General features: G+C 39.5%; 2 protein-coding genes across 2 annotated transcripts; one reads left to right on the top strand and one right to left on the bottom strand.

Annotated features, from left to right (window-relative positions):
- On the bottom strand, positions 1–19,471 carry CEP97 (centrosomal protein 97). The gene is made up of 11 exons (XM_030021096.2): positions 19,198–19,471; positions 15,637–15,779; positions 14,147–14,305; positions 13,643–13,744; positions 12,961–13,074; positions 11,771–11,937; positions 10,347–10,511; positions 9,323–9,456; positions 8,044–8,800; positions 6,895–6,970; positions 1–6,153 (listed from the first exon to the last, which is right to left on the bottom strand). Exons 1-11 carry the CDS (start codon positions 19,250–19,252, stop codon positions 5,437–5,439), a joined length of 2,589 nt encoding a protein of 862 aa, XP_029876956.1. The 5' UTR covers positions 19,253–19,471; the 3' UTR covers positions 1–5,436.
- A 32-nt stretch (positions 19,472–19,503) lies between these two features.
- Positions 19,504–23,509, top strand: RPL24 (ribosomal protein L24). Its single transcript, XM_030021104.2, has 6 exons — positions 19,504–19,620; positions 19,745–19,820; positions 21,037–21,147; positions 22,184–22,320; positions 22,724–22,787; positions 23,382–23,509. Exons 1-6 carry the CDS (start codon positions 19,616–19,618, stop codon positions 23,460–23,462), a joined length of 474 nt encoding a protein of 157 aa, XP_029876964.1. The 5' UTR covers positions 19,504–19,615; the 3' UTR covers positions 23,463–23,509.
- Positions 23,510–24,685: the final 1,176 nt, after the last annotated feature.

Below are 24,685 nucleotides of genomic sequence, written 5' to 3'. Positions count from 1 at the left end.
TTTCCAATAAACATACAAATCATTTATTTAAAATTCAAAACTCAGAGGTACAAACAAAATATTTAAGAAACAATAAATCCAGAAATGTAAACACTTATAGAAAATATATGAACTGTACCAGTTTAACCCCCCACCATTCTTCACAGAAAATGGTGAGAAGTAGAAAGACAAATCAATGCCTAATTGTTCTTTTTTCAGATTCTAGTTTAGAGGTAGAATACTACTGTGAAAGACTCAACAAAATTTAGTTCAGCAGAATTATGCTACAAGTGAATTTGGCCCATATACTTATAAATATAATGAAGCCAGAAAAGAAGTTTCTTATTGAGAGCTCTTATACAATAAAATTTGGCATGGCACTTTCCAAAAGATAAAGCACCTTTCCTCATAAATACTGTTTTATGCTTTTGCAAGTAAAGGATCCTGTGCTTTTTCCATTACTGACACAAAGAAAGCATTTAAAAATAGAAAGTCCCAACTTTTTGGCAGGCGTATAGAAAGCAAGTGTTTCTCAGTAACTTGGCCTAGAAAGCCAAACTGGAAAAAAACCCCTGTAACTATGAAAAAAAAAGACTTTTTGAAAGACTTTATGAATACTTGATGCTTACTTATTTGGGTGGCACAGTCCTCAAGGGGAAAAAAAAAATATTAATACAACAGGAAAAAAAAGCCTCTTTTCCACTAGCTAAAAGCAGGGGAACCGACTAGTTTTTATGTATTATTGTTATTCAGTCAGCCTCGACTAAATGCTACAGTTCTATCCTCTCAGGAAAAAGTGTATCTGTGTGAGACACACTGTAACTTCACGTCCAGTAAAAGGTACCCAGGTAGTCTCAAAGGAATGTATGTTCCATTTTTGTTCATCGAACAACCTGCTACAAATAGAAATTGAGATTGGAGTTCTTCAGACAATATATACAAATTTATAAAAACCAGGAACAAATTGCAAGCTCAATGACATACAAACATTATTCAGAAAAAAAAAAACCAAACTTGTTTTCTTATATACAGACTGGCTGCTAAGTGCATTATTTAAATTGCTGCATGCAAATAGTAGAATCTACGGTTGGTTAAGGAACTTAACTATAAACAAACTGTTAGGCTTCTGCAATTTAGTTTAACAAGGACTTTCTCAAGTATTTTCTGAAAGATATTTGTGTTTTAGAAGCAAAAAATTTAGAATTGCAGTCTTAATGCCTTCTTGCTTTGCAGAATAAGAACACTTCTGGAGATGTAAATATTATAAAATCCCAATTTAGACAGCCAGTTCACAAGGACTCACCTTAAGCATGACCCTGCTTCTTTTAAGGAAATGAAAGCAGAGTTAGGCCAATGTTCAGTACCTTTTAAAAATTCCATCCTTGCCACACATACTTTGTTTACAAAATAGCACCACACAGGAATAGTCACCACAAAAAAACCCCCAAAACAGTATAGTTGCTGCATTCATTCAGCAGCACTCCATAAATTTCCTATTCACTTAAATGACAGTTTTAGATACTAAAACCAGAGCTGTGACCATTAAGCTTAGTTCATGGAAGAAAGCAGAAATAGAAATCTACTTACTGTCATTAGTGAGGCATTGCCTTGTGGTTTTCTTTTGTAAAGAAGTTACCTTACAGAAAGGAATCAATACAATACAAATACCTTAAAAAAGACTTGAAATATAAAATGTGAACAGGCCTGCTTTCATGATATTCTTCTACCTTTCCAAATACCATCTGGAACAGTGTCTATGAAATATCACACGCAACAGAAAAAAAATGCATTCTTGATTACATGAAAGATTGAAGTGTGTAAACTATAAAAATAATTGGGAGAAAACTGAAATAGCAATCATGAAAGAGCTGGTGCTACCACCACAGACTAAACCTGAAAACACATAAAAACGCATTTCCACCTTCTTCCTTGTCTCTACCTTCAGAAAAGCAGGCAAAAAGAGTAATTTCTGCCACAGACTAGCTAACCACCTCATTCGGGGCAAAACTACTTGTGCGGCACAGTTTAAATAGTTAGTCTGAGCTATATTTAGCTGATTTTTCTGAAGCAAATTAAAGAAGCGCTTGAACTGTACTCACGGCAGAGCTGACAACATTGCCTGACAAATAACCATTAGGAATCTCTTCCGCCAGTGCTGGAAGATGAGCCCAGGACAAAGTACAACAGACAAGCTTTCCTTCTACAAAGTACATTCTTCTGTTGAATATGAAGCCTTGCAAAAGGAAAATGCTGAAAGACATACAATATTAATACAGGAAAATTTCAGACATGGATTTTCATCTATTAGGCCTCCCAATTCATTTACAAAACTTCAATCATCTCCAAAGGGAGCTCTGCATCCCTATCCAGGTAAAATAGTATTACATACCTAGATAAGAAAACTTATACAGACAAAGAAGAGTAAATGTTAAGCCATATATTAAACTATGATATTTCCATATCATGATTTTTTGAGAGCTCAAAATGGACTGAAAAAAGCCATTTTTAAGTATATATCCAGTTTGATTTTTTTCCTACTCTAACCCCCATTATGTCTTTCCCTGTATGTATTTTAATGGTCAGGATGAAAATATTTTGTGTATATACAAACTAATTACATTTAACCCTGTAAAAACTAATCAAAAACTTCACCATTCTTTGTGATTTCCATATATTTAGGCAACTCATCTTCTACACATGCAAGATACTTCTCAGAACATCAGAAAAAAAAAAATCTTTCGTATTCCACAGCTTCCCCAAATGAGTAAGATAAAGCTGATTATATGTCAGTACACATTTTGCTGTACCTTCATAAAATCACTTTTGGATATACAGGTTACAAGTTAAAAAAAGCCAGCAGTTGACCTAGGCATTAGTTAAAATAAGACATCTTGTGTTTGTAAGCCCTAATAACAGAAGAAATGTCAAGAAACATCTAGAGCTTCGATGAAAAATTAAGTTTCACGAAGTTTTCCCCCTTTGACACGTCCAAAATTAAAGTTGTTTCTCCTCTTCCTAATTCTGCAGCAAAAGTAACAATAATACAAAATAGCAAAATATGTATGGTCCCTTAGTGTCCTCAGTAAGTGAAACATTTTAATCCAGACAGTGGGCCAGTTTCTCCCAGGTTTTGCATATGCTAATACAGCACTCTGCCACGAAAGAGAACTTACTGTTTTATTACACCTAACCACTGCCTCCAGAGTGTAAGGTCCAACAACTGTTTCACAGACAGAAATTACTTCTCTCAAAACCCAAAGAAAGTCTCTTTAAAGATTTATACAAGTTGTTTTTTTATAAGAGATTGACAGTCAAAGAGCCAAATCCTATGAATTGCAGAGATCTCCAAGCATGGCAGATTGAAATCCAAGTTGAGAACCTTCAGAGGACAAGGGTATTATCGAGTACACACTTCCTCACACAGTTAATTAGATGTTGTGATACATTAATGCACCTGTACCACTTTCAATACCCAGGCACGCTCATGCTTTAAGATCTAGTTATGAATATGGTTATGCTACAAATGTGCTGTAACTAGACTGAGTTAGAAAGATAGCACATTAAGAATCTACCACCTCAGCTGTTGGGTTTTTTTTTTTTGGTTGGTTGGTTTTTTAAAATGCTCTCACATATGCAAGGCACAGTTAAATGTCAGCTTGACTGCAGTTACAGCTCTTTTGAGAAGTTAGTGCCCAAGAACGTATTTTTTGGGGGGGTGGGGAAAAAGTGATGATGGCTACTCTATACACAGAGGCAAGCTTTATTCTTCCAAGGTGAACTTCACCACAGGGCAGATGGCTGGTACAAGTCCAATACACCATTTATGTTCTAAATAAAGGCTATTTTGAGGCCTCAAGCCAAACTCCTGAGTAGTGGTAAATTTCAGCTCAGAACCTAAAGTAGATAAGGAACCAAAGCTTTTACAAAAATTAAATTATTTTACATGGTAACTTGGCCATAAGAGTCACTTTAAAACAGCACTAGCTGATTTTAATGACACCATAGCACCAGAAGTTAACCTGTGCATTCAGAGAATTATAATATACATGTGTCTTTATATCTAAGAAGTTAATATTAGCAAACTACTGAAACACTGGCTTTCCAGTGCACATTGCAAAATGCAGTATTAGCAAATTGAACTGACCCCTAGAAGTCAAAATGTCAGCTTTTATTTTACTAGTGTCTACCACAAACAAATTTGTGCATGGCAAAACAGATTTCCCTTGCCACTTCTGTGGTACACTAACATACCTGATCTTTTTCCATTAAAAAAATAACATAGCAATGGCTAGGCAAGATACAAACCCTATTGCTTGCCCAGCGTTTAAGTGGAAAGCACAGCCCAGGTAACTTAGCACATTTACCAAAAGGGAAGAAATACAGCTTTTTATCCACATCCAATTAGAATGTCAAATACTGGACATACAGAGGAAAAAAAACCAAAAAAAACAAACAAAAAGCCCAACAGAGATGTCAAGAAATAGTTTTAAGTCATGGCATTTGCTTTTAATATTTATACCTGTAGATAGAAGTAGTTGTGATCTATCAAATGCACTAATGTCTTGAAAACCATGCAGATCCAAATCCCACAATGCCATTAGCATCCTTGTGGAGGCAAAACATATGCCACCAAGCCTGCTGCTGTAACCCAGCAGCGCAATCTTGGAAACTATGTTCCCAAATCACATGCCCTTTTGAAATTCTTATTTAGTAAAGGCTGCTACTGGTTCCACTTTGAGTCTTACCTGAGAAAGCAGGGAAATTCAACCCCAGGGCAAACAAAGGTCAAAGTTTGTTTGAAGCTCCCTAAGGTCTCACTCCTATAAGTCCTTGTTTCAGTGCGTATGTAAATGACCTAATTCCTAGCCAGCAGCTTCAAGTAAATGACAAAAAGAAGTCACTGACTTGGACACTGATTTCATGGAATGCATCTTTCAAACACTGACCAAACTACTCTTGTTAAAGTCAAAAGAAGTCTGAAAGGCAACTGCTTTCACCTTTCTCATCAGGCTGTATCCATACGCACACACTGCCTATGCTGACGCTGTTTCTTCCCATATTGTTTCCTTCTCTTTGCAAAGTAGAACTCAATTCTGCTTTTTAGAAAAAAATGCAAAGACTTACTAACACATTCACCAATGTGAATTTACAGCAAACGCCCCCCCCAACACCCCCAATCTTCAGAATTAATTTAATGTAAGCCAGTTATTAAGATATCAGTTTTATGTTTGAAAATAAAGTGCATAATGACCGTCACTGAGAACTTTGCTGATTTCAGGTTAGCACAGTTAGTGTCAGTCCTCAGCAACACCAATAAAATACTAATTAAAACATAAATTGGTAACATGAGTAAAAATCTGAAACAGCACACATGAAAAATAAGTTCTGTATAAATGGGAAAAAGAAAGAGAAAGGAAAGTGAAATGGAATCCCTAGTCCTTTGTGGAACTGAGCCTACTATACAGCTATCCCAACATGCAGCATCTGAAATGAAGAATCGCAGTCTGTTTGCTTCCCTTCTGCTATTCCCGAATTCAATTTGCAGCTTTCTGGTGTCTGACCAATTTCACCTCGGGCAGGGGAAGATGTATCTTGAGGGAGATCTACAAAGACAGTGTCAGATGAAGAATCTTGGCTTTCTGGTGAAACAGCAATTTGTGGCCAGCTACCCTCTGTTTCATCATTGCAATCTGTCCCTTCATCAGCCTCTTCCAGCTGCTGAACAGATTTCAAATACTGTTGTATTAGTCTGTTGTCCTGTTCACTACTAGAGCTCTCTTTACTTTGCTCACATTCCCCATGGCCATCCTCTACATCTGAAGAATAGGCTGAAACAGAATTGCCACATTGTTTGACAGTTTCCACTGAAAGAGAGCTCTCAGTTCCTTCTGTTAAACTCTTTTCAGAGCTACACAAGTCACTGACATGAGTTTGATCAGCCATAGAAGAATGAAAACCAGAATCTGGGAACTGCAACAAAGACTTTTCCTGAAGAACTTCACTAGCTGGAACTAAACAAGCAGAACTAACATCTGGTGCGGTTTCTTGCTCAAGTGTGGATGACTGAATAAATGGTTCAGATGAACAGAAAATACTGGCTGAAGGGATCCCAGGTTGCCAAGTGGCACCTAAATTCTGTGTTACTGAAAGGTGCCATTGTTGAAGGGATTTAACCTGTAAAGTATAGAGAGAATTTCATTATGAAATGCAAGTAAGAAAGTACTTTGATTTCTAGAGTATTTCTTGCAATGAGCAACAAAGCTGTAGTATAAAATTTAAGACCGAGTGAACTAACAAAAGGTTTGCTATACCTTTAGGGAAAATATGTTCTTCCCACTGTTAAATAATGGATTTTAAACCTAGATGCCCAACACTGACAGAGCACACAAGCCTCCCAGTTCAAGTACCTGAAGAAAAAGGAATCTGCTCTTAAAAACAGAAAGAATGAGGAACCTTTATGAAATAACCCATGCTTAAGAAAACAGTCAGTCTTGGTTTTGGAAGAACAGCTTATCAGAAGATGTATTAATAACTTTTCTACTTTAGAAATTAGCTGCTCACAAGCAACATAGCTTGACACCATTTCATTTGCCCTAGGCATCTAGCAGTCACATCATTCTTCACACTTCTGCTGCATTTATTTAGCTTTCCTTGCATTTTGTCCTCCTTCTCACACCAGGCTATAATTTAGCCTTCTGTAACAAAACCAGTGTTCTTGCACTAATACTTCTGAATGTTATTTTCCCCTAGAATACCAGTATAGCAAACAACATGGCAATTAGATTCTAATAAGATACCCAAGTCATCACTGGAAAAAATTAACCATATTGACTATCTCTTCAGGATCTACAGTATGAAATAATGCCTTTGAAATCCATATGCAAGCAGAAAAATAAGAGGACTAAAACTATTTACCTGGTTCCAGAGAAATCTGACAGCTTCCTCCTGTACAAGCCTCTGAATCTTATCTTCCTCTCTTTCTTTTCTTAGTCTGCAACAACACACATCCAAATTTATGCAGCTTAAATAAGCAACATTTGGATAACAAGATCAACAATACATAAAAATGCCTACTTATGTAACAGCACTCTTGAAAGATACACCAGAGCCTAACATTAAGACATTACTGCAGTCTGGCTTGCCACCAATATCCAGCTGCTGACTTCAAGTTTCTCTTTCAGAGTTACATTAAGATTCTGCTTCCTTTTGCTGCCGCACATTTATTGACATGCCAATACTTTAAGTGTCTTTTTGTAAACAGAACCTGAGCTCTTCATTTTTTCCTGCACAAAAAAAACCACCCCAAAATAGTGCTCCTTCATTTCAAATTATGCTCTCCCCAACAGATATCACTTTGATGTAGGTATGATGTATAAGCATTGGGAGTTTCTAGAGGTTCACTGAGGGCTCAATCTGGCTCACAGAACTTTTGTCAGTTGTGATAGTAAAGGAAGAGAGCCTGTCAGACCACCAGTTCCCAGGCTGATCCAGAAAGATGTTAACTAAATCCGCAATTTATATCTTACAGATTGCAGAACTCTGATAATGATCTCCTCCAAACATGGATTCATAGAATAAAAAAAAAAAAAAAAAACCAGAACAAAGCACAGAATTGCATTTTAAAATTGTATCATGCAAGGCAGAGAGAATTCTTCTTTTCACCAGTACGAGAGGAATGACTCTCAATATGGACACTTCATTTATAGACTCTGTAATTGCTAGGAGACAAGTTAAAAAAAAAAAAAAAAAAAAAAAAATCACACTTCGCAATTTCCATTTTGGTTATGCAGTGAAACATGCAAGTCCTGCTACATAGAGGAATAGAAAAATGCATTCTAACCTAACCCACTCATAGAAGGCACTTCGAGAGTATGAACAGCTACGTGCATAACTGTGTTTATCTTACAGGAAGAGATCTTCTACTGTAATCACAGTTTTATATTACTGATGCTGGGGTCGACTATGAGTAGTTATATCAAGACCCACTTATGCCTGTTCTGAAATATCCTGGAACTATGGTTACATCATTCAGATTTGAAAATACACAGCATGACCTCAACTTACTTTTCTATTTCATCAGTTAAGCAAATGATGTGCTCCTGCATTCTGTTTAAGCGAATTTCATACCGCACTTCCTTGGCTCGGGGATGGTAGTTCCTCGTGTAAAATCCTCTCCAGCAGGCTTGAAGCTTGGTAGCTGCTTTAGCCATTCTTTGCAGTTCAGCTGCACCTTGATCGACAAGAGCTAAGGAATCAGAACTTTCTCCTGTCATCTGGTCAGGACAGAGAGTTGTAACTCCCGATTCAGCACCCACTGAGGTGCTGGGATGATTATGCAGAACTTGGTCTTCAGAGGATGCTGAACAGTTGCTAGTATTAGCAGTCAAGCTAGCTGTTACTGGATCAGCAGAAGGCAACAGCATACTCTCTTTGATATTCTCTTGAGTTTCCACCCTTTCCACCGCTCTGTTCGAGTGCTCTCTTGTAACACATGAAGCTTCTTGCTTGATAGTTGTTTCTCCGCTATTAACATCTCTCTCACATTCGATCACTGTATCATCATCATCTCCTAGGCCCAAAGTGATTCCGTGTAGCTTCAGGTCTGAAGTAGGAGACACTGGAGACAATCCTGAAGCAACTGGCATGAAAGTAGACTCTGAGGATAAAAGGCTGCTGTTTAGTTTGTCTTCATCTGTCTGTATATCTTCAAGGTATAGCTCCTTGTGAAAACTTCTTTCAGGAAGAAAAGTGTTCTTTACTGCATAGGAATGATCATCGTTTGCACTTGGTCCAACCCAGGAATTCTTCTGGATGATAGGTTCTAGATAGGCAGAAAGCCATATTTAAAAGTGTCATAGTATTTCAATAACGTATCTTCATTTAATTAATAGGAATTCACAAGTTGCTTTAGATAGTTAGAACCTGGGTGTGTAAGATGATCTAAAATGCTAGTAACGATAAGCATTATTTCTATATAACAATAAAGACAATAACTACTTATCACAGTAACATCCACAAACTTTGCAAATACTGGGTACAATTGCACAAACTGCCTCCCCCTGGAGAGGTTACAATTTTATCAGATGGAACAGTCAAAGGAATAACTCTTTAGTTTATTGGACTGTGTTTTTCACCTAATCTCACTAGCATTTCAAGACACAAATAAGCATGGAATGTATTTTTAGAAAACAAAGTATAACTTCAGTTGAAAACCTCAAAAAGTCAATAGAATAAAATAATAACAGCGCCTTGCTCTGAAATTCTCTCCACAAAGTTATCTATGTTCAAAAAAAAAAAAAAAAAAAAAAAAAAAAATCATTATTTCCACAGGTTAGCTTCTTACCGCTTTCAAGGACTATCTGTGGCGGCTGGGATGGACTGCTGTGTTCATAAGCAACTGGCAGTGTTTTGTTGGGAGCAGAAGATGTAGGTGGACCTTCATTTTGGTTTTGATGCATCAACTGCCTCTGGTGGAGCCTAAGCACAGAGTTCCAACAGATTTTATATTTCTTTTAAACTTTTTAGTACAGAAGACATCTAAAAGAAACTATCAACTGCTTTAAAGGAAACAAGTGATCAAATGATTCTAAACAAGAGGCTAGTTATGCAGATCCCTACACCTACAAGACACTAACAGGACTACTCACAAAGTAGGGGATTGCACAGACTGCTCCTGTTCCCCTTCCTCCTGTCTCTTTTTCTTCGTTATATGTACATGTATCAAAAAAAAAAAAATCCAACATGCAATTCTGACTGTAGACTGAAATATTTCCACATGCAAGGAAGGTATGCAGACATTTTAAGTGTCTACTGCAGGTTACATTATGCTTGTATGTGTAGAGTTGTTTAAGGAACAGAAGGAGTGTCTTTTACATTTGAAAATGACTTAATCAAGGAAAGGGTGTCCTTGTTACCAAAGGGACAAAAATCCTAAGACTGAGCGGCTGCATGGTGCTTAGTTGCTGGCTGGGGTTAAACCACGACACAAATCAACAAACATTGCCACAAATATAAAATCATCCTTTACAAACTGAGAAAACACACAGGTTGTTTCAGCTCAGCTAAATTCAAAGCTCATGAGGTAGAGGTCAGAAAGTCAAACTGCCTTATAAATCGTATACGTGTGTGCATATATATATATATATTTTTTTCACAGCAAGCAGGAAAACACTCCTGCTGCTGCTGCTGTCTTGCCTCTCATTCCCCTCCAGGACACATCTTGTACCTCCATTACTCTTCCCATCTCCAGACCTCCCTGTTGCTTTGAAATACTTAAAAGGAAATCTTATTACATCTACCACATAATAAGACATATAATTATGTTCTCAGTTACATTCTCTGACAACAGAGAAACAAGAAGTTCTCACCTTTGCTTACTCAGTATTTTTTCCAGTTTGGCATCCTCTTCAGTCTGGAGACCGTATGTAGATACAAGAGGACAAACAGTAGCCAAGTACTGGACTAGCTGAACATGCTGCCCAGGTCGATATGATCTTCCTTTACCTTGACTGTAGAGCCATTCTGCTTTCAAACTGTTAAGAAGGGCAAAAAAGGTCACCATTAATGCATGGCATAAAACCCCTAGCTCTCCTTTGATTACTGTTCTTCTATTGGGTACCTAAGAGCTAATCTACAAATCTAATCAAAACTTGGAACATGCACAGTGCCCAGAGGAACTGGGAATTTCATTACCAGAATAATGAATAAAGTATTCCCTCATATAAGCATCGATGAAACAAAAAAAACCTCTGACCAAAACTGTGCAGTCTCTGCTTTATCCGTGCATAGTCTTTGGGCACTGAAAACACGTCTGTGTCAATGAATTTATCAGCAAAGCTTTCACAGAAACAGAGAAGTTCACACAAACATGCAGAATAGGCAGAGAGAGCAAATCCTGCTGAAAGTATTCAACAAGTGAAATCTCTTTTTTCAATCAAATGCTCTTCAGTCTGAGAACACTTAATATAATATATCTATATATAATAATACAGTTAATACAAAAAACCCATTACTCATGAAAAAAATTTCTAGAATTCTTACAGGCAACTTTTGGGGAAAGTCATAATATGTTATGGTGAAACAGAAACAGAATTGGTTTACCTTTGACCAAAAAGGCAGCTTTTTATTTTAGTAATGGGGAAAAAAAGACACTAATGTTCTGGCATATGTTAATGTATTGGACTAGAATGTGTTTATACTGGATAATACTTATGCTTGGACTGTTCTGATGTCAAGAACTTTAAGAAGATGTCTCCATTGTCCTACAGATATCATAGTGATATAATGACCACAATGATACAGTAACGAGTGATTTGAGCAAAGTAACATTTGAATAATTGATACAAAAAATGCCAAATCTAGAAATGCACGTGCAAATCAGGCCCTTTATAAAAGGGCATGCTTGAGCTTCCCCCAAGATAATAGCTTTAATATCTGCTGACTGTCTCATTCTGCAAAGTCAAAGAGGCTGTAAAGCTTGGAAGGGGTAGCAGACCATTGATAAATTGCTACCACAGTTTTGCTTTGTAAAAGTGCTACTGTGAGTAGAGTAACAAAACAAAAGCTTAACTTTATACTTCTACTTTTGATCTTGCATAACAATTCCAGTGTAAAAGATGAAAAATTTAGCAAAAGCAACAAAGTTAAGTCGCCTGTATCTCATGTGGCCCTTACCAAGACAAACAGAATTTCAGATCATTAGCACTTTTCCATTTTTTTATTACATAAAAATGCAATTTCAGCTTAGCCAAATTTATTTAATAATTTTAGAGATTTGATACTATTATGTCACCTTTCCTTCTGAGAAATCACATATCCATCGAGAACTTTAAGGTTCAGACACCAGCTGACAATATACGGCCTGTAGTCAAAGCCAGGGATAGAAGGTGTGGCCATCACACAAGGATTGTTCATAATTGACAACTGTTCCAACTGACGAAGAGAGGCCAGGAAAGAAACCTTGAGAAAACAAGATATATTTATTAACTTAACAGAACCCATCAAATGTTTACAGAACATACTACATTTCTCCTAGTTACAGCTAGACATCTCACACAAAACAACATAGTTACAAATACATTTAAAATCACATTTGCTTTTTGACCATGAACATCTTCAAAGGACTTTCTATCAACTACTGCCATTTTCCCATTAATTCTCCTGTAAGTACTATAGCCCCTGGGAAGTATTAGCTTCTCTTAAAATCTGGGAATGGGGCTTCATGTATAGAAAGGTATAGTATTTCTACAATTCCAGTTCACTACAACAGGCATTGAGATTTTGACCAAAAAAAAAAAAAAAAAAAAGCATGCCGAAAAGCTGGAGAAACACTATCTTGTTTTGAAGAGAAATGTATTACCAAAACAAAATTTTTCTTCCAACATGGAAGTCCAGCTGACAGTTTTAGCTGCTACTTATATTATATATATATTATATTATATGTATGATACATTTAAATATAAGTAGACATATATATAAAACCCAAACAAAACAATAAAGATAAAAATCAAAGGCAGGATATCTGTTTCTCTTACATAGTGTTTGAGAAATAGATAAAATAAGACATTGGCCCAAAAATGTTCAGTTGCAACAAGCGCAATTCAAACCTCTGTTCTAAACACAGCAGCTGCAGAAGCCCTCTGCAGCAGTTAATCAGCTCAGCTTTCAACCTTCAGACAATCATGAAAAGCTCTCTGTGAATTTAGTCCTTAAAGTATACTTCTGATGTCCTCGAATAATATAAAAACATAAAATAAAAAAGGCAAAGTTTCTTTCAAGGATAAATTTTAAAAGGTATCACCTAGCTTGTGCAGCTAATGCAAGTACAGTTATTACATAACTTTTAATAGTTAAAAGTTACTTTTGTCAACACGGGTTGTTTCAAAGAAGAGAGCCCATTTGCAGTTACACCCTCCAAAGAATTATCCAACTATCTGCTTTCAGTCTACCTAAAGACAAGGTGATATATCTTCTATATCTTACCTCATTTAAGTCTCTGATTTCATTTTCTGCCAAAGAAAAAACAGTCAGATTCTGAGGTAGGCAAACAGGGGCAGTGCGAAGTGAAGTTATAATATTTCCATGCAGCAACAGAGTCTATAAAATAAAAATACGGTGATGAAATGTATGTTTGATCAAAATTCCCATGTTTTTTGTTCAGGCAATACCTGCACAATACACACAAAGGAACCGTAATTAAGGCTTTCTGGTATCACCAAAATTATTTTTGTTTATTCCACTAAGGGAAAACTAATTTTTATACTTCAGAGCAAAATCTTCTCATCTTAAAATGCAGAACTGAAGTATAGTCACAGTTACAAAAACTATATTTGGAAACATTTTTTTCTCTACAGTGTTCATGCTGAAAGAGTTAACACTATGTTTTGTTTTGATTCATGACATGAGACAAGAAAACCGAGAGCTAGGAACAAGATCTCACCATGTTATCTTTACCAAAATCATTAGAGTGGTTACAGAAAAATCACTGCCTCAGTTCCTGCAACTTCAAAACGAGGAAAAGAATTCTTACATGCTTCCCTCTAGAAATTATGGTGATTAACTAAAATGCTTTAAGAGCTAGTGAATGCTTTAACAGGCAGCAATTTTCAAAGCAAATTTATTTATGCAAAGAATGTAACAAAAACAGAGATAAAATAGCATCTACCTTCAGCGATGTAAGCTTGGAGAGATCACCTAATTGAGCTATGTTATTGTCTGACAAATCAAGATGCTGAAGAGATAGACAATAATTGATTTGTTCAATGGCCTACGAAAATAAAGAAGTCAATTACTCACAGTCACTCTTTTTTAGTCATTAAATAAAACCAGGTATCAATAATTATAAATTACTTTGAAAGCTAAAAAACACTGGATAAGCAATCCAAAACAAAAACCATGTTTTTACAGAGTTTCATTTTAAAGGTGATAATTCTTTTCCTATTTTGAGGACTATTTCCCAATTCTCATTACATTTTGATATCAAACTTTTTATTTTTTCCTAGACAATTCTTGTCCAAAAATTGCCCTCTTCTGTTTCATAAACCAGTAGCTGCAAAACTTTAACATTTGTTCCAATCAAAACCAGAAACATATTCCAATTTCTTTGCAGCATTTTCCGTATTTCTACAACACTAGATTCTGGAAAACGTATAAAGACTAAATGCTTTACCTTAAGGTTATTTCCTGCCAAATTCAGCCATTCCAGATGCACCAAATCCTTCAGCCCTTCCACATATCCAATACTATTATGAGGCAAGTTTAGCACCCGAAGCTTAGTCAGTTTTGCTACACCCATCATTCGCACCAAACGATTGTTGGCTACAGAGAGCTGCAGATTGACACACAAATAAAAGAAACAGTTTTAACTATTAAACTGTGCAGACAGAATAGGCTTTTATTTTTTGCAGTTAAAAACCTAATCCAACAGGAACTTCTTCAATCTACGTGTTCCGTTTTCATGCACATAACACAGACAAAAAACTGCAAGAGCCAGGAAAAAAATTACTGATCAAAGAAAGTAGTCTTCACAACTCACTCTGCAAACTTAAGAGGAAATTCTCCTAGCAAAAGATAAATAAAGGAGAACAAATGAGGAATTGTGTCATATGAAACTAAGTTTTTAAAATCAGAATTGCCAAATAATTGTGCAAATTGTTGCACCATTCCTGGTGTAAAATCATACTTACAGTCAATACGACAGAGGGCAAAATATATTTTACATGATTCTCAGAAAGGTCCTGTACTAACAGGACTATAAATCACAAACTTTTAAAAGGATAAATCCTGATTAAACATACACATTAATAACATGACCACCAAGCTGGCAGACTGGTGAAGGTTTGTTGTAGCAACAAACTCCACCTCTCCTATCTCAGTTTAGCTTGTCTCTAGAAGCTGTTACGTGACTTCAAGTCTGTCTGGATGCACTTTTAGTGACAATTAACATGGACTTATATAGCTTTGCCTTGGAGGGATTAATACTCTGATTTTTGCAAGTACCATGCACAGGCTTAATATTGTTATCACTAATAACCTCATGAACTTAAATGGACTGCTGCTAGTACTATAATTAAGGATAAGCACCAGCAACATCATGGCCTACATGAATGAATATGTTAACAAGACTACATAGATTCCCCCCCTTCACATTTTTTTTATTTGCTATTTCTATTTTAACCTAATCCACATGGCTTTTTTTCTTCTTGTGAATTAAGGCTACTAATCCTCTATCTTTGTGAAGAGTTCCGAAACCCAAATGGAGAGGAGAGTCCTGTATGTATGTCTGCATGTTTACAATTACATAGAGGAAAGATAAAGTTATTTTTAAGGTTACAAAGCTTAAGTATTCAAAAGCTAAGAATTACCAAAGTTGGGTTATCAGTGATTTTTCTAAGTGTTCTTATGACACCGCCCCCATTAGGATTTATTTAGTTCATTTTTAATTACCTAGGTAACTAGCAAAATAGCCTCCCCCACTATCAACTGTAGAGCTACACTGAAAACAAAGCTTTCTGTTTTAGTTAGCTGCCGTTTATTTTCCTATGAAGACAGTAACTGCTAACTTACTTCAATTATATAACATGGCCTTAAAGCAGAAGTATTTTAATTAGCATCACAGTACCATTATTTCATAGCAAATTCAAGTCAAGTAACACTGACCTGCATCAGATTCCTGCATTTCTCCAAGTGTTCCAATTTAATTATCTGGTTTTTGTCCAGAATCAAAGTGTGAGTATCAGCATCACAGGGTAAGGTCGGACCCAGTTTTTGCAATCCTTGGCCTGACCAGTTGACTACCAAACCTTAGAAGAAAAAAGGAGAAGGGGGGGGGGGGGGGGGGGGGGGGGAAGCCCCAAAGTGAACACTTTAAATACGAGAATATTAACTGAAAAAGCAAATCAAGATACACAGATTTGTTTTATAATGCATGCAGCTAATTGGCAAATACAAATTAACTTTGTTTTCCATGTAAAACTGAAGCAAATTACTTCAGACCAAACACATTAGAGTAACTGATCCAGTTACTGGAAGATATGGATTCCAGGCCCCATCTGAGTAAAGAACTCTGGTAGAATTCTGGGAAAGTCAGTAACAGATCCTCTGGAGTGGGAAACAGCAAAATTTTGGTAGCTAAATTTAAAGGCATGATCCTCAAACCCCCAAATTTCAAAAGCTCCTAAATTTTTAAATTCTTCAAAGATTTCAAGTTTTGAGCAGCTTGACAACTACCTATCTCTGTGTAGGCACTCTAGCTAAATTCCTGCTTGTAAGCAAACCCAGAACGTGCCTAGCACACATCTGTAGGGACACTCCACAAACAACATCAACCATACCTGTCACTAAAAAAAAAAAAAAAAAAATTAAAAAAGGGGAGAATTCTGGAAAAAGGTAAGCAGCATCCATCCTTTCATCAAGCAGAAACCTGATAAGGATGCAAACCTACAAACTGCACATTCCTGTAAGGTTCCATCAACCAACCTGCTAAAGTATTTGAAGATTAGGGCATTTAACTTGTAAATGTTAAATACCCATGTGATAGTCTTCAGCCAGAGGAAAATAAACAGCCTTACCATGAACAAGTCCTCAGAAAGCTAGACCATTGAATAAAAGGCTGCAGTTTTCTCTTTCCTTTTTCCCCTCTCTGTATTTCAAAGGTAAAATATTAGTAGCCTACACCTTTTTTTTTTTTTTTGAAAGTGCACTCTAGATGCAAACTCAAAGCAGAGGTTTCAGCCTGTGAAACCAAACCTGACACCTCTGTTGTCAGAAGTTAGATGCTTAAACTTCAGAAAAGAAACAAACTTAAGATTCAACCCTCCCTTTAAAACTTCCTATCAGATATTTTGAGACTTGCTCCCTTCTAGCAGTTTGGCTGCTACAAAACCTCATCTTAAGTATTTCACTTTCTCTAACTTATTGGGTAGGGAATGTGTCTAATTCAGAGCCAAAAATTCCACTCCAGGACTTCACGGGCCAAATCCTTGAGTGCATCTCGCCTTGGGATTTTAGTGCTTGTGTCCCCAAATTGTATTAATAGGCTAAATGTCCCACATTCCAGCAAAGTACCTAGTGAAAAGTCAGAACAAAGAACCCATTCATATAGCCATACTACAATACTGGTGACATTTGGGTACAAGCAAATTGTAAATAGGCTAGCATATCATTTAATTAATGGAACACACAATTAAAATGCTCCATGCAAAAACTGTTACTGTATAAAGTTAAAAGGAAAACATTTGCCATTTACAGGCAACTTGAATCACTGGGTACCCACAGTGACATCTACTCATAATAATTTTCATACATTAAGCCTCTGCTGTATGTTTTACATACATACACCATTCTAGTGCTTGCTCTTCTCTTACTATCTACTCAGTAAATAATGCTGCCTTTTTCAGCACCATGTTCCAGAATAGTGTTCTTATCCTAACATGTACTATATATTAATATTCTTACAGTTTCCAGGCTTTTGGGGTTTAGTTATGCTAAGGATGGAGACAAACATTTTTGGTGTACGATTTTGTCAACCAGAGAATATACTTTTCTAAGAAGCATCTCTGATGACATTTATTACATTTCCATTGCTTCTCAAATCCACAGCCACCTGAAGCGCTCTGAAGAGCAGCAATGCAGATCCAGCAGCACCAGAAACAGTCACACTCCTGCCTTCGCACATTCAGGGAGAAGGTACTGCATGTTTCTCACTTAAGTGACCACCTCTGCAACCACTTGGTCACTTTAACTAAACAGAGAAATTTTGCATGTACCCGTTTATCCAAGGGCTTGTTATGAAAATTCACAGCTGGCCCATGCCGACTGAGGAGAGAGGCTAGGACCCACAGCATAGAATTACAAGAGTAATCCTTTTATTCATGCACATGAGGTGTCCCATTCAAACTGGGGCACCCAGAATGTGGTTTTACACATGGTTCTTATGCCTTTCAAGCATTCAGGTACAACATTATTTGACTACTCACTACTTAACACACACACACACTACCACGTGCAAAGAAACTACATTTCTATGGCATCATCATCCACCTGCTTCTCTACTCATCTAGACATCTCTGGAGTCAGTTGTGCTACAGTTACTCATCTGTGATGCCAGACAGTGGGAAGGTTTCGCAGAGGTGTTAAAGGAGCTAGAATGCTGGTGCTATCTCGGTTGTCTGGGGGTATCCTTTGTGGGCAGCTCTAAGTAAGATCCCTATTTCAAGGGTGTCTGTCCTTCTCCTTGCGAGCAGCTGGGGTCCTTTAGTTTGCTTGCTTAAGCAGGACTGTTCAGTATACAATGAGAACTACCTATCTTGAGGAAGTGAAAATGATTTCATTATACCAATGAGTCCTTATAGTATCCTTTGGGAATGAGATTCTCCTAACAGGCTCTCAGTATCCAGGAAAACGTTTCAGAATTGCTTATTACTCGTTTGGCAGCTATGTGCGTTAATAGACCTCAGAAGCTCTTGATTTTTGCTCAGGCCTCTGCTCGCTCACTGAGCCCTTGAGCCTTCAAAGCCAGACTTGTATCGTTATAACGCACCGTCCTTCCAGACGGAGGCAGGAAGCAAGAAACTGCATCCTCTGAGGAGGAGCTGTCTCCCAAGACCTCTCTGCCCTCCACTGCAGGAAAAAGGGGCCTTATTTCAACTCCTGGCCTACCTTCTACAGGGCTGCAGGCAAATCGCTCCTCAGGGGCCCGGGCCTCGGCAGGATGGACAGCCCCTCTCCGCGCCCCCCCCACCCCGGCCACGGCCAGAGCCAAACCCGCTGCTGGGCGGCGACCCCCGCTCCTCAGGGCGGGCTGCAGGAGCGCGGGAAGCCGCGCCGACGCTGATCTCCTCGCCCTCCGCCGTCCTGACCGCTCCCAGCCCCGCTTGGGGACCTCAGGTGCCGGCCGCAAGCGGGGAGGAGCGCGGGGAGCCCGCAAGGGAGCAGCCAAGCCGCCCCCTCACCCTCCGAAAAGAGGGGGCGCGCCCCCGCCCCCCCTCAGCCGAGCCCCCCGCATCAATGGCCGCGGGGCCTTTCGGGACTTGTAGTCCGAGCCCCGGGCCTGCGGCCAGGGCACGGCCCGCCCCGCACTACAGCTCCCGCCGTGCGCTGCGCGCCCCCGCCTCTCCGCCGCACACAACGGAGACCCAAACAAACCCCCGCCGGCCCCCGACACCTGCAACCCGACCGCGCAGCCCTCGGCGGGATCGCTGCCTCCCGTGTTCCCCTTACCCCCTCCAGTCGGCGAGACAGCCTCGGTCCTCGCCGCAACCCCCGTCGCCGCCATGCTTCCCGCTTTGCCAACGCCGCCGGGCAACCGAGCGCTGGACACCGATCGGCTGCCTCGCTCCGCGACGGGAAAATCGCGTCTTGTCTTCGCGGCGGGAGGGAAGGGCCCGCGTACGGAGCCGCCCGGCGGGATTTTAACCGAACAGTGGAAAACCCGGCCGGCGAGAGCGCTGCCGCTGAGTCCCCCGCCCGCCCCTCTGGCCGGGGCGGCGCTGCCTCCCCGCTCCCCGCTCCCCTCCCGTCAGGCCCTGCGCGGCGGGAGCCGTCCCGGCGTGCTGCGCGCGGCGCACGGAACGTCGTTTCCCGTCATCCTCTCTTCCTCTTCGGCCCGGCCGCCGCCCGCCTCGGAGCTGCCGCCATCATGAAGTAAGAACCTTGGCGGCTCCCCGCCACCCCATCCGGGGCCATCCGCCGCGGGGAGGCCGTCGGAGGGCTGCGCCTTCCCCCTCCGCTAAGCCGCTCTCTCCCCTAACTCTTCTCTCCCGCGCAGGGTCGAGCTGTGCAGCTTCAGCGGGTACAAGATCTACCCGGGCCACGGGCGTCGCTACGCCCGCACCGACGGCAAGGTGAGGCCGGGGGCGGGCGGGCAGGTCAGGGCGAGCCCCGCGGGGAGGGGGCGGCCGCGGTGCCGGGCAGCAGGGGCTAGCAGGAGCGGGCCTTGCAGAAGGGGGAGGACGGTAGGCCTGAGAGAGAGAGGCCGGCGCGGTGCTGGGGGAAGCGAAGGCCTCGCACTTGAGGCGCTGCCCGGGGCCGCCGGTGGCGTTGCTGTAGTGTCTGCCCGAATCGCTGATATGGAGCGGCAGGAGAACAGCACCGCTGTGCCTCCGTCGGAGTGTCCAGGTGTCGTGAGTGCCGTCAGACCCGGTCCGCGGGAGAACCGTGCTCGTGCCGTAGCTTGGGATTTTGAGCCGGGTTTAGGTTGCGATTTGGGAAGGCTGTCTTAAAGCATCTGGTCTAAAGTACCGAAGTTCTGTAAAAAATGCTACTTAGACATACTGCATCTAATACTGAGACTTGCTGGACTTGCAGATAAGTTGGGTGCAGATCATTGGCATAAAATACGGAGGAGAGCCCTTTCAGGCTCCCATATCTTACACAGATAGGACTGTCATAAATAGAAATACAGTAATCATGTCTACAAAAGGAGGGTTTGGGTTTTGGACATACCAGTACAGTCATCTTGCTGTACAGAATCTCCTGGGAAATGACAACTAAGTAAATAGACCGGTTGAATTCTCGGGTGCTCTCCTGGGAATTAGTGTATACTTCAAATTGAATTGTATAGCTAATAACAAATCAGCCTGCTAATTCTGCCTGTTATTCTAGGCAAGAAAGTTAGTGTAACTATGCAAGAAGGAATTGGGTGGAGTATTGGTGTCCATGTGTTCCTTAGGCCAAGTTTTGACTCCCTTACACATACAGGAAATGCATAGTTACTTGAGGACAGACACTTGAAAAGTATGATGCTGGAAATGGCTATTCCTGCTGTGCCTAGAGTACAGTGCAGCAGTGGATGCAAGTGGTAATGTGAGCTTTTCTCAGAAAAATTCAGCTGCTTTGGAATGCCTCATAAGAGATCAGTTTGATCAATGAAACAAAATTCCAAACTTTAAATTTTTTAAATTATCTTCTAAAATTTTTATTTGACACAGCTGTCTAAAGAAATACAAAAGCATCACTGTTGAAAAACACTGAATCAAAGAATTACTTTATATGTTAATGTAAACTGTGATAATGTCTTTCAAAGAAGCAAAGCTTACACAAAATACTTTACCTTCCCAGGTTTTTCAGTTCTTGAATGCAAAATGTGAGTCTGCATTCCTTTCCAAGAGAAATCCCCGTCAAATCAACTGGACTGTTCTGTACAGGCGTAAACACAAGAAAGGACAGTCAGTAAGTATATACCAACTAATGGCGCTCTAAAGTTCTCTACCAAAAGGTGTGGTCACTGGTCTGTTAGAATAGAGGTAATTTCAGTACGCTGGTGTTCAGCAGAAGCATGACCTGTACAACCAGGATGAAGACTGGCCAATAATGGTGAAAATGTCAGGGCGTTTACATGAGTTTATATGCTGCTTTATGTTTGAAAGGTAACCACTTCAGCAAAAGCATTGTATTTGTACTGTGTCACTTCTTTGAGGGGCCACTCAGAAGCACAGTAGATTTTAACAATTGTATGAATGGCGTATGTTTAAAAAAATTAGTTTTTAGAGAAGGTGGGTAATGCTGTTTAATATGCAGACTTTCTAAAAGTCTGGACTTGTAAAATTCCTGAATGGTGATAGCATAGAGAGCTGATTTGGGGGTTAAAGGGTGGGGGAACTTTTCACGTACCCTTCTTGAAAACTTTGGGCTGTAACTTAGTAGGAGGTCGTTCCTATGTGGTTGTCATTGCATGAAAAAGATAAACCAATAAGGCATGTAGCATGAGGTATTTTCAGTGCTCTTGTTTAAACTTGCACAGCAAAAGAGCATTTAGAAAGGCTTACGTATGTGTTGTAAGTCAATGTTTTTACCAGTTTGTTTGAAGAAGGAAAGTTGATCCTCGATGGCTTACACTGCTGGCCAGCACCGTGATCCCGCTTGAAACAAGTTGCAAGTGTCTTCCTTTCAGAAGACTCCATCAAAAAGGACTTTATCCCTCCCCCCTTTTTTTTTCTGGGAGTTACAGAAGGCTGAACTTCTGACATTCTTCCAAAATAATTTTTTTTATATACCTTGCAGAGGAGAATCCATTGTTCTTTTTTAGCTATTCAACTGCTTTGGCAAATCAAGAAATCAGTTATCTCCAAAGTGGGGAGTACAATTCTACTTCTGTATACAGTTTTATAATAGCTTCAGTCTTAATAGCAGCTTGTTTCTATAATTGTCTTTAGCCTTATATTTAATGTCTTGCGATCCTAATTGTCTTTATCTTCTGCCATTTTAGGAAGAGATACAAAAGAAGCGCACACGTCGTGCTGTTAAGTTTCAGAGAGCTATAACCGGTGCATCTTTAGCTGAGATTATGGCTAAACGAAATCAGAAGCCCGAAGTACGAAAGGCACAGAGGGAACAAGCTATTAGGTGAGAAATCAGAGATTAGTGGAGCTATCCCAGGCTTTTCAAAGATTATTAATGCTTTTCATATAAGATCTTAAACTCTAGATGAACTCCATGGGGTTTTTTTGTGGTTTGTTTTTTTTTTTTTTAATCAGTATATTTGGAGGTAATACTGAGTAATCTCAGCAAGAGATAGTAGCAGCAGAGGAGGATCTCTTCTTGCCTTCTCCCTTTGTGAAAATACCCCTTTTGTCACACACAGTTCTGCTGTCTCTGTAGTAATCTCCCTAGAGAGTACTGAATGCAGAGAATAAACCTGAAATAATGCATTCCTTTCCTCATCTTAGGGAGTTCTTACAGTGCTGAGACAAAGAAACAGTGAATGGCAGACATGAATAACTGTTACTGTTTTTCTGTGAATTAACAGGGCTGCAAAAGAAGCCAAGAAGGCTAAGCAGGCAACCAAGAAAACGGCTGTTTCTGCTGCAAAGGTAAGGTGCAGTAGGTGGATAGAAATCATGAAATGGAATATACTGTGTTGTAACACAACATTCTGTTGCAGTGCTTAATTGGAAATCCCCATTTGTGCTTGGAAGAAGCATTTGCTTACCTGTTTTTGATCTGGAAGCACCTTGACCAAACTTTAGTGCTAAAGTTAAACATACCCAAACAGCTGAAAAAAATGAACCTTTTTAATGGTTCTTTATTTATGAAGAAATAAATATTAGAGTAAAACAACTTTCTGACCATATGTCAGAGATTCTTGATAGCTAATAACTTGCCTGGATGCGACATCTCCAGTATCTACGAACTTGGTAACAATATATTGATGAATGCTAGCATCTATTTCATTATTACTTATGAATTAATACCGTATGTTGGCATCATACATGTTGTAGGCTTACAGTGGTATGTGTGTAACCACCTGTTAACACAATTCTAATCTGACAGATTGCAATTCTAATCGAATTCTAACCTGATCTGATTTAAGTTGCCTAATTTCAAGAATCTTAAATACACACGGATGCCTTCAGGACTGCAGATAAATTGCTTCTCTTTGCTCATACTTTGTTATTTCTCTACAGGCTCCTACAAAAGCAGCACCTAAGCAGAAGATTGTGAAACCAGTCAAGGTTTCTGCTCCCCGTGTTGGTGGAAAGCGCTAACTTGCTAAACTGTTAGTCGTGCTGAATAAACATCGGACTAACTTTCATAACTTGTGCCATGTTCTCTTCAACTGTGTGAGATATACTGAAGAGAATTAATTTGTGAAATAACCATGTCTGGTTTTGCGGACTGAAAAACATCTTGCCATAAAACACTTGGTTTCTTAGACAATCTGCTATATTAGCATACTTTTCATAAGACTTCAATGAATGACTCAGGTGGCAGGGAAGATGGAGCTGATGTTTGAGGAGCTGTTCTTGCCTGAAGGACAAAAGAGCACATAAGTACAAGTTTATTCTGCACCTATGACAAATGGCATAAAAAGATGTTTCTAAGCTCAGAGATACAAACTAAAGAGGTTGTGAAGCAGTACCATCTGTGACTTAAGCTAATGTACTGCTTGTGTTGTGGAATGCATGTAGCAAGGTGTTGTAGAGGATCAAAGGAGGAATAGGTTGAAAGAGGGAATGGATGGTTTCATGGACTAGGTGGCTGTTAAGCACAAAGGTTCGCATGTAGCTCCTGGGTCAGGAAGTAACAAAATGATGGATTGCTGGAAGCTGCTGTCAGGAAAAGGATGGCTGTGAATGTTGAATGAGCTTCAAATGCAGCTGATGGTATATGCTTACTTCAAGCCCATTTAGATGGATATTTAACTTCCAGAAGGCAGGCAGAGGTTCCCTTAGTAATTCCCCACCCTCCCACCCTGAGAGGTAGTGGCCATTTGTTAAATTCTTCATGTGAGGTATGTATCTGTCTACTTTAGTAATTACACTATGTAGCCAGGGTGCCCAAACTTTGCTGTAGTTTTGATGGACAGTAAGAGCGTTTGCAAAGCAATGTCCTCTGACTTACTAGAAGCATAGGAGAAGACAAACCTTCTCTACTTTCTGGATCAGCTACTTCTCAATTTATTGATGCCACAAGTTAATGCCTGTTAGCTTTGAGGGCTTGCTTTGTTATCTTACTACACTAGGAAAGCAAGCTGTCTTTTTGTAGTTTTGCTTCCTGCGGTTCTTTTGGGCCTGAAAACCACAGTGACTGTAGTGGGCAATTTGGGTTATGGGTTATATTTTGAGTTGTATCATACTTTGTTTTGGGTTTATTAATAAAATAGATACAGGTCTGGATGAAGGTTGCAACCCATTTAAAATAGGTGTAGCTTGATTGCATTAGCAGAATTTGCACCATTATCTTCCAAACAATTATGCTGTTTGCTATT

Source organism: Aquila chrysaetos, chromosome 7 (assembly GCF_900496995.4).
Source record: "Aquila chrysaetos chrysaetos chromosome 7, bAquChr1.4, whole genome shotgun sequence".
NCBI classification, from domain to species: Eukaryota; Metazoa; Chordata; class Aves; order Accipitriformes; family Accipitridae; genus Aquila; species Aquila chrysaetos.
Note: the sequence above shows the minus strand (reverse complement) of the source record. Positions and strands in the feature narration are given on the sequence as shown.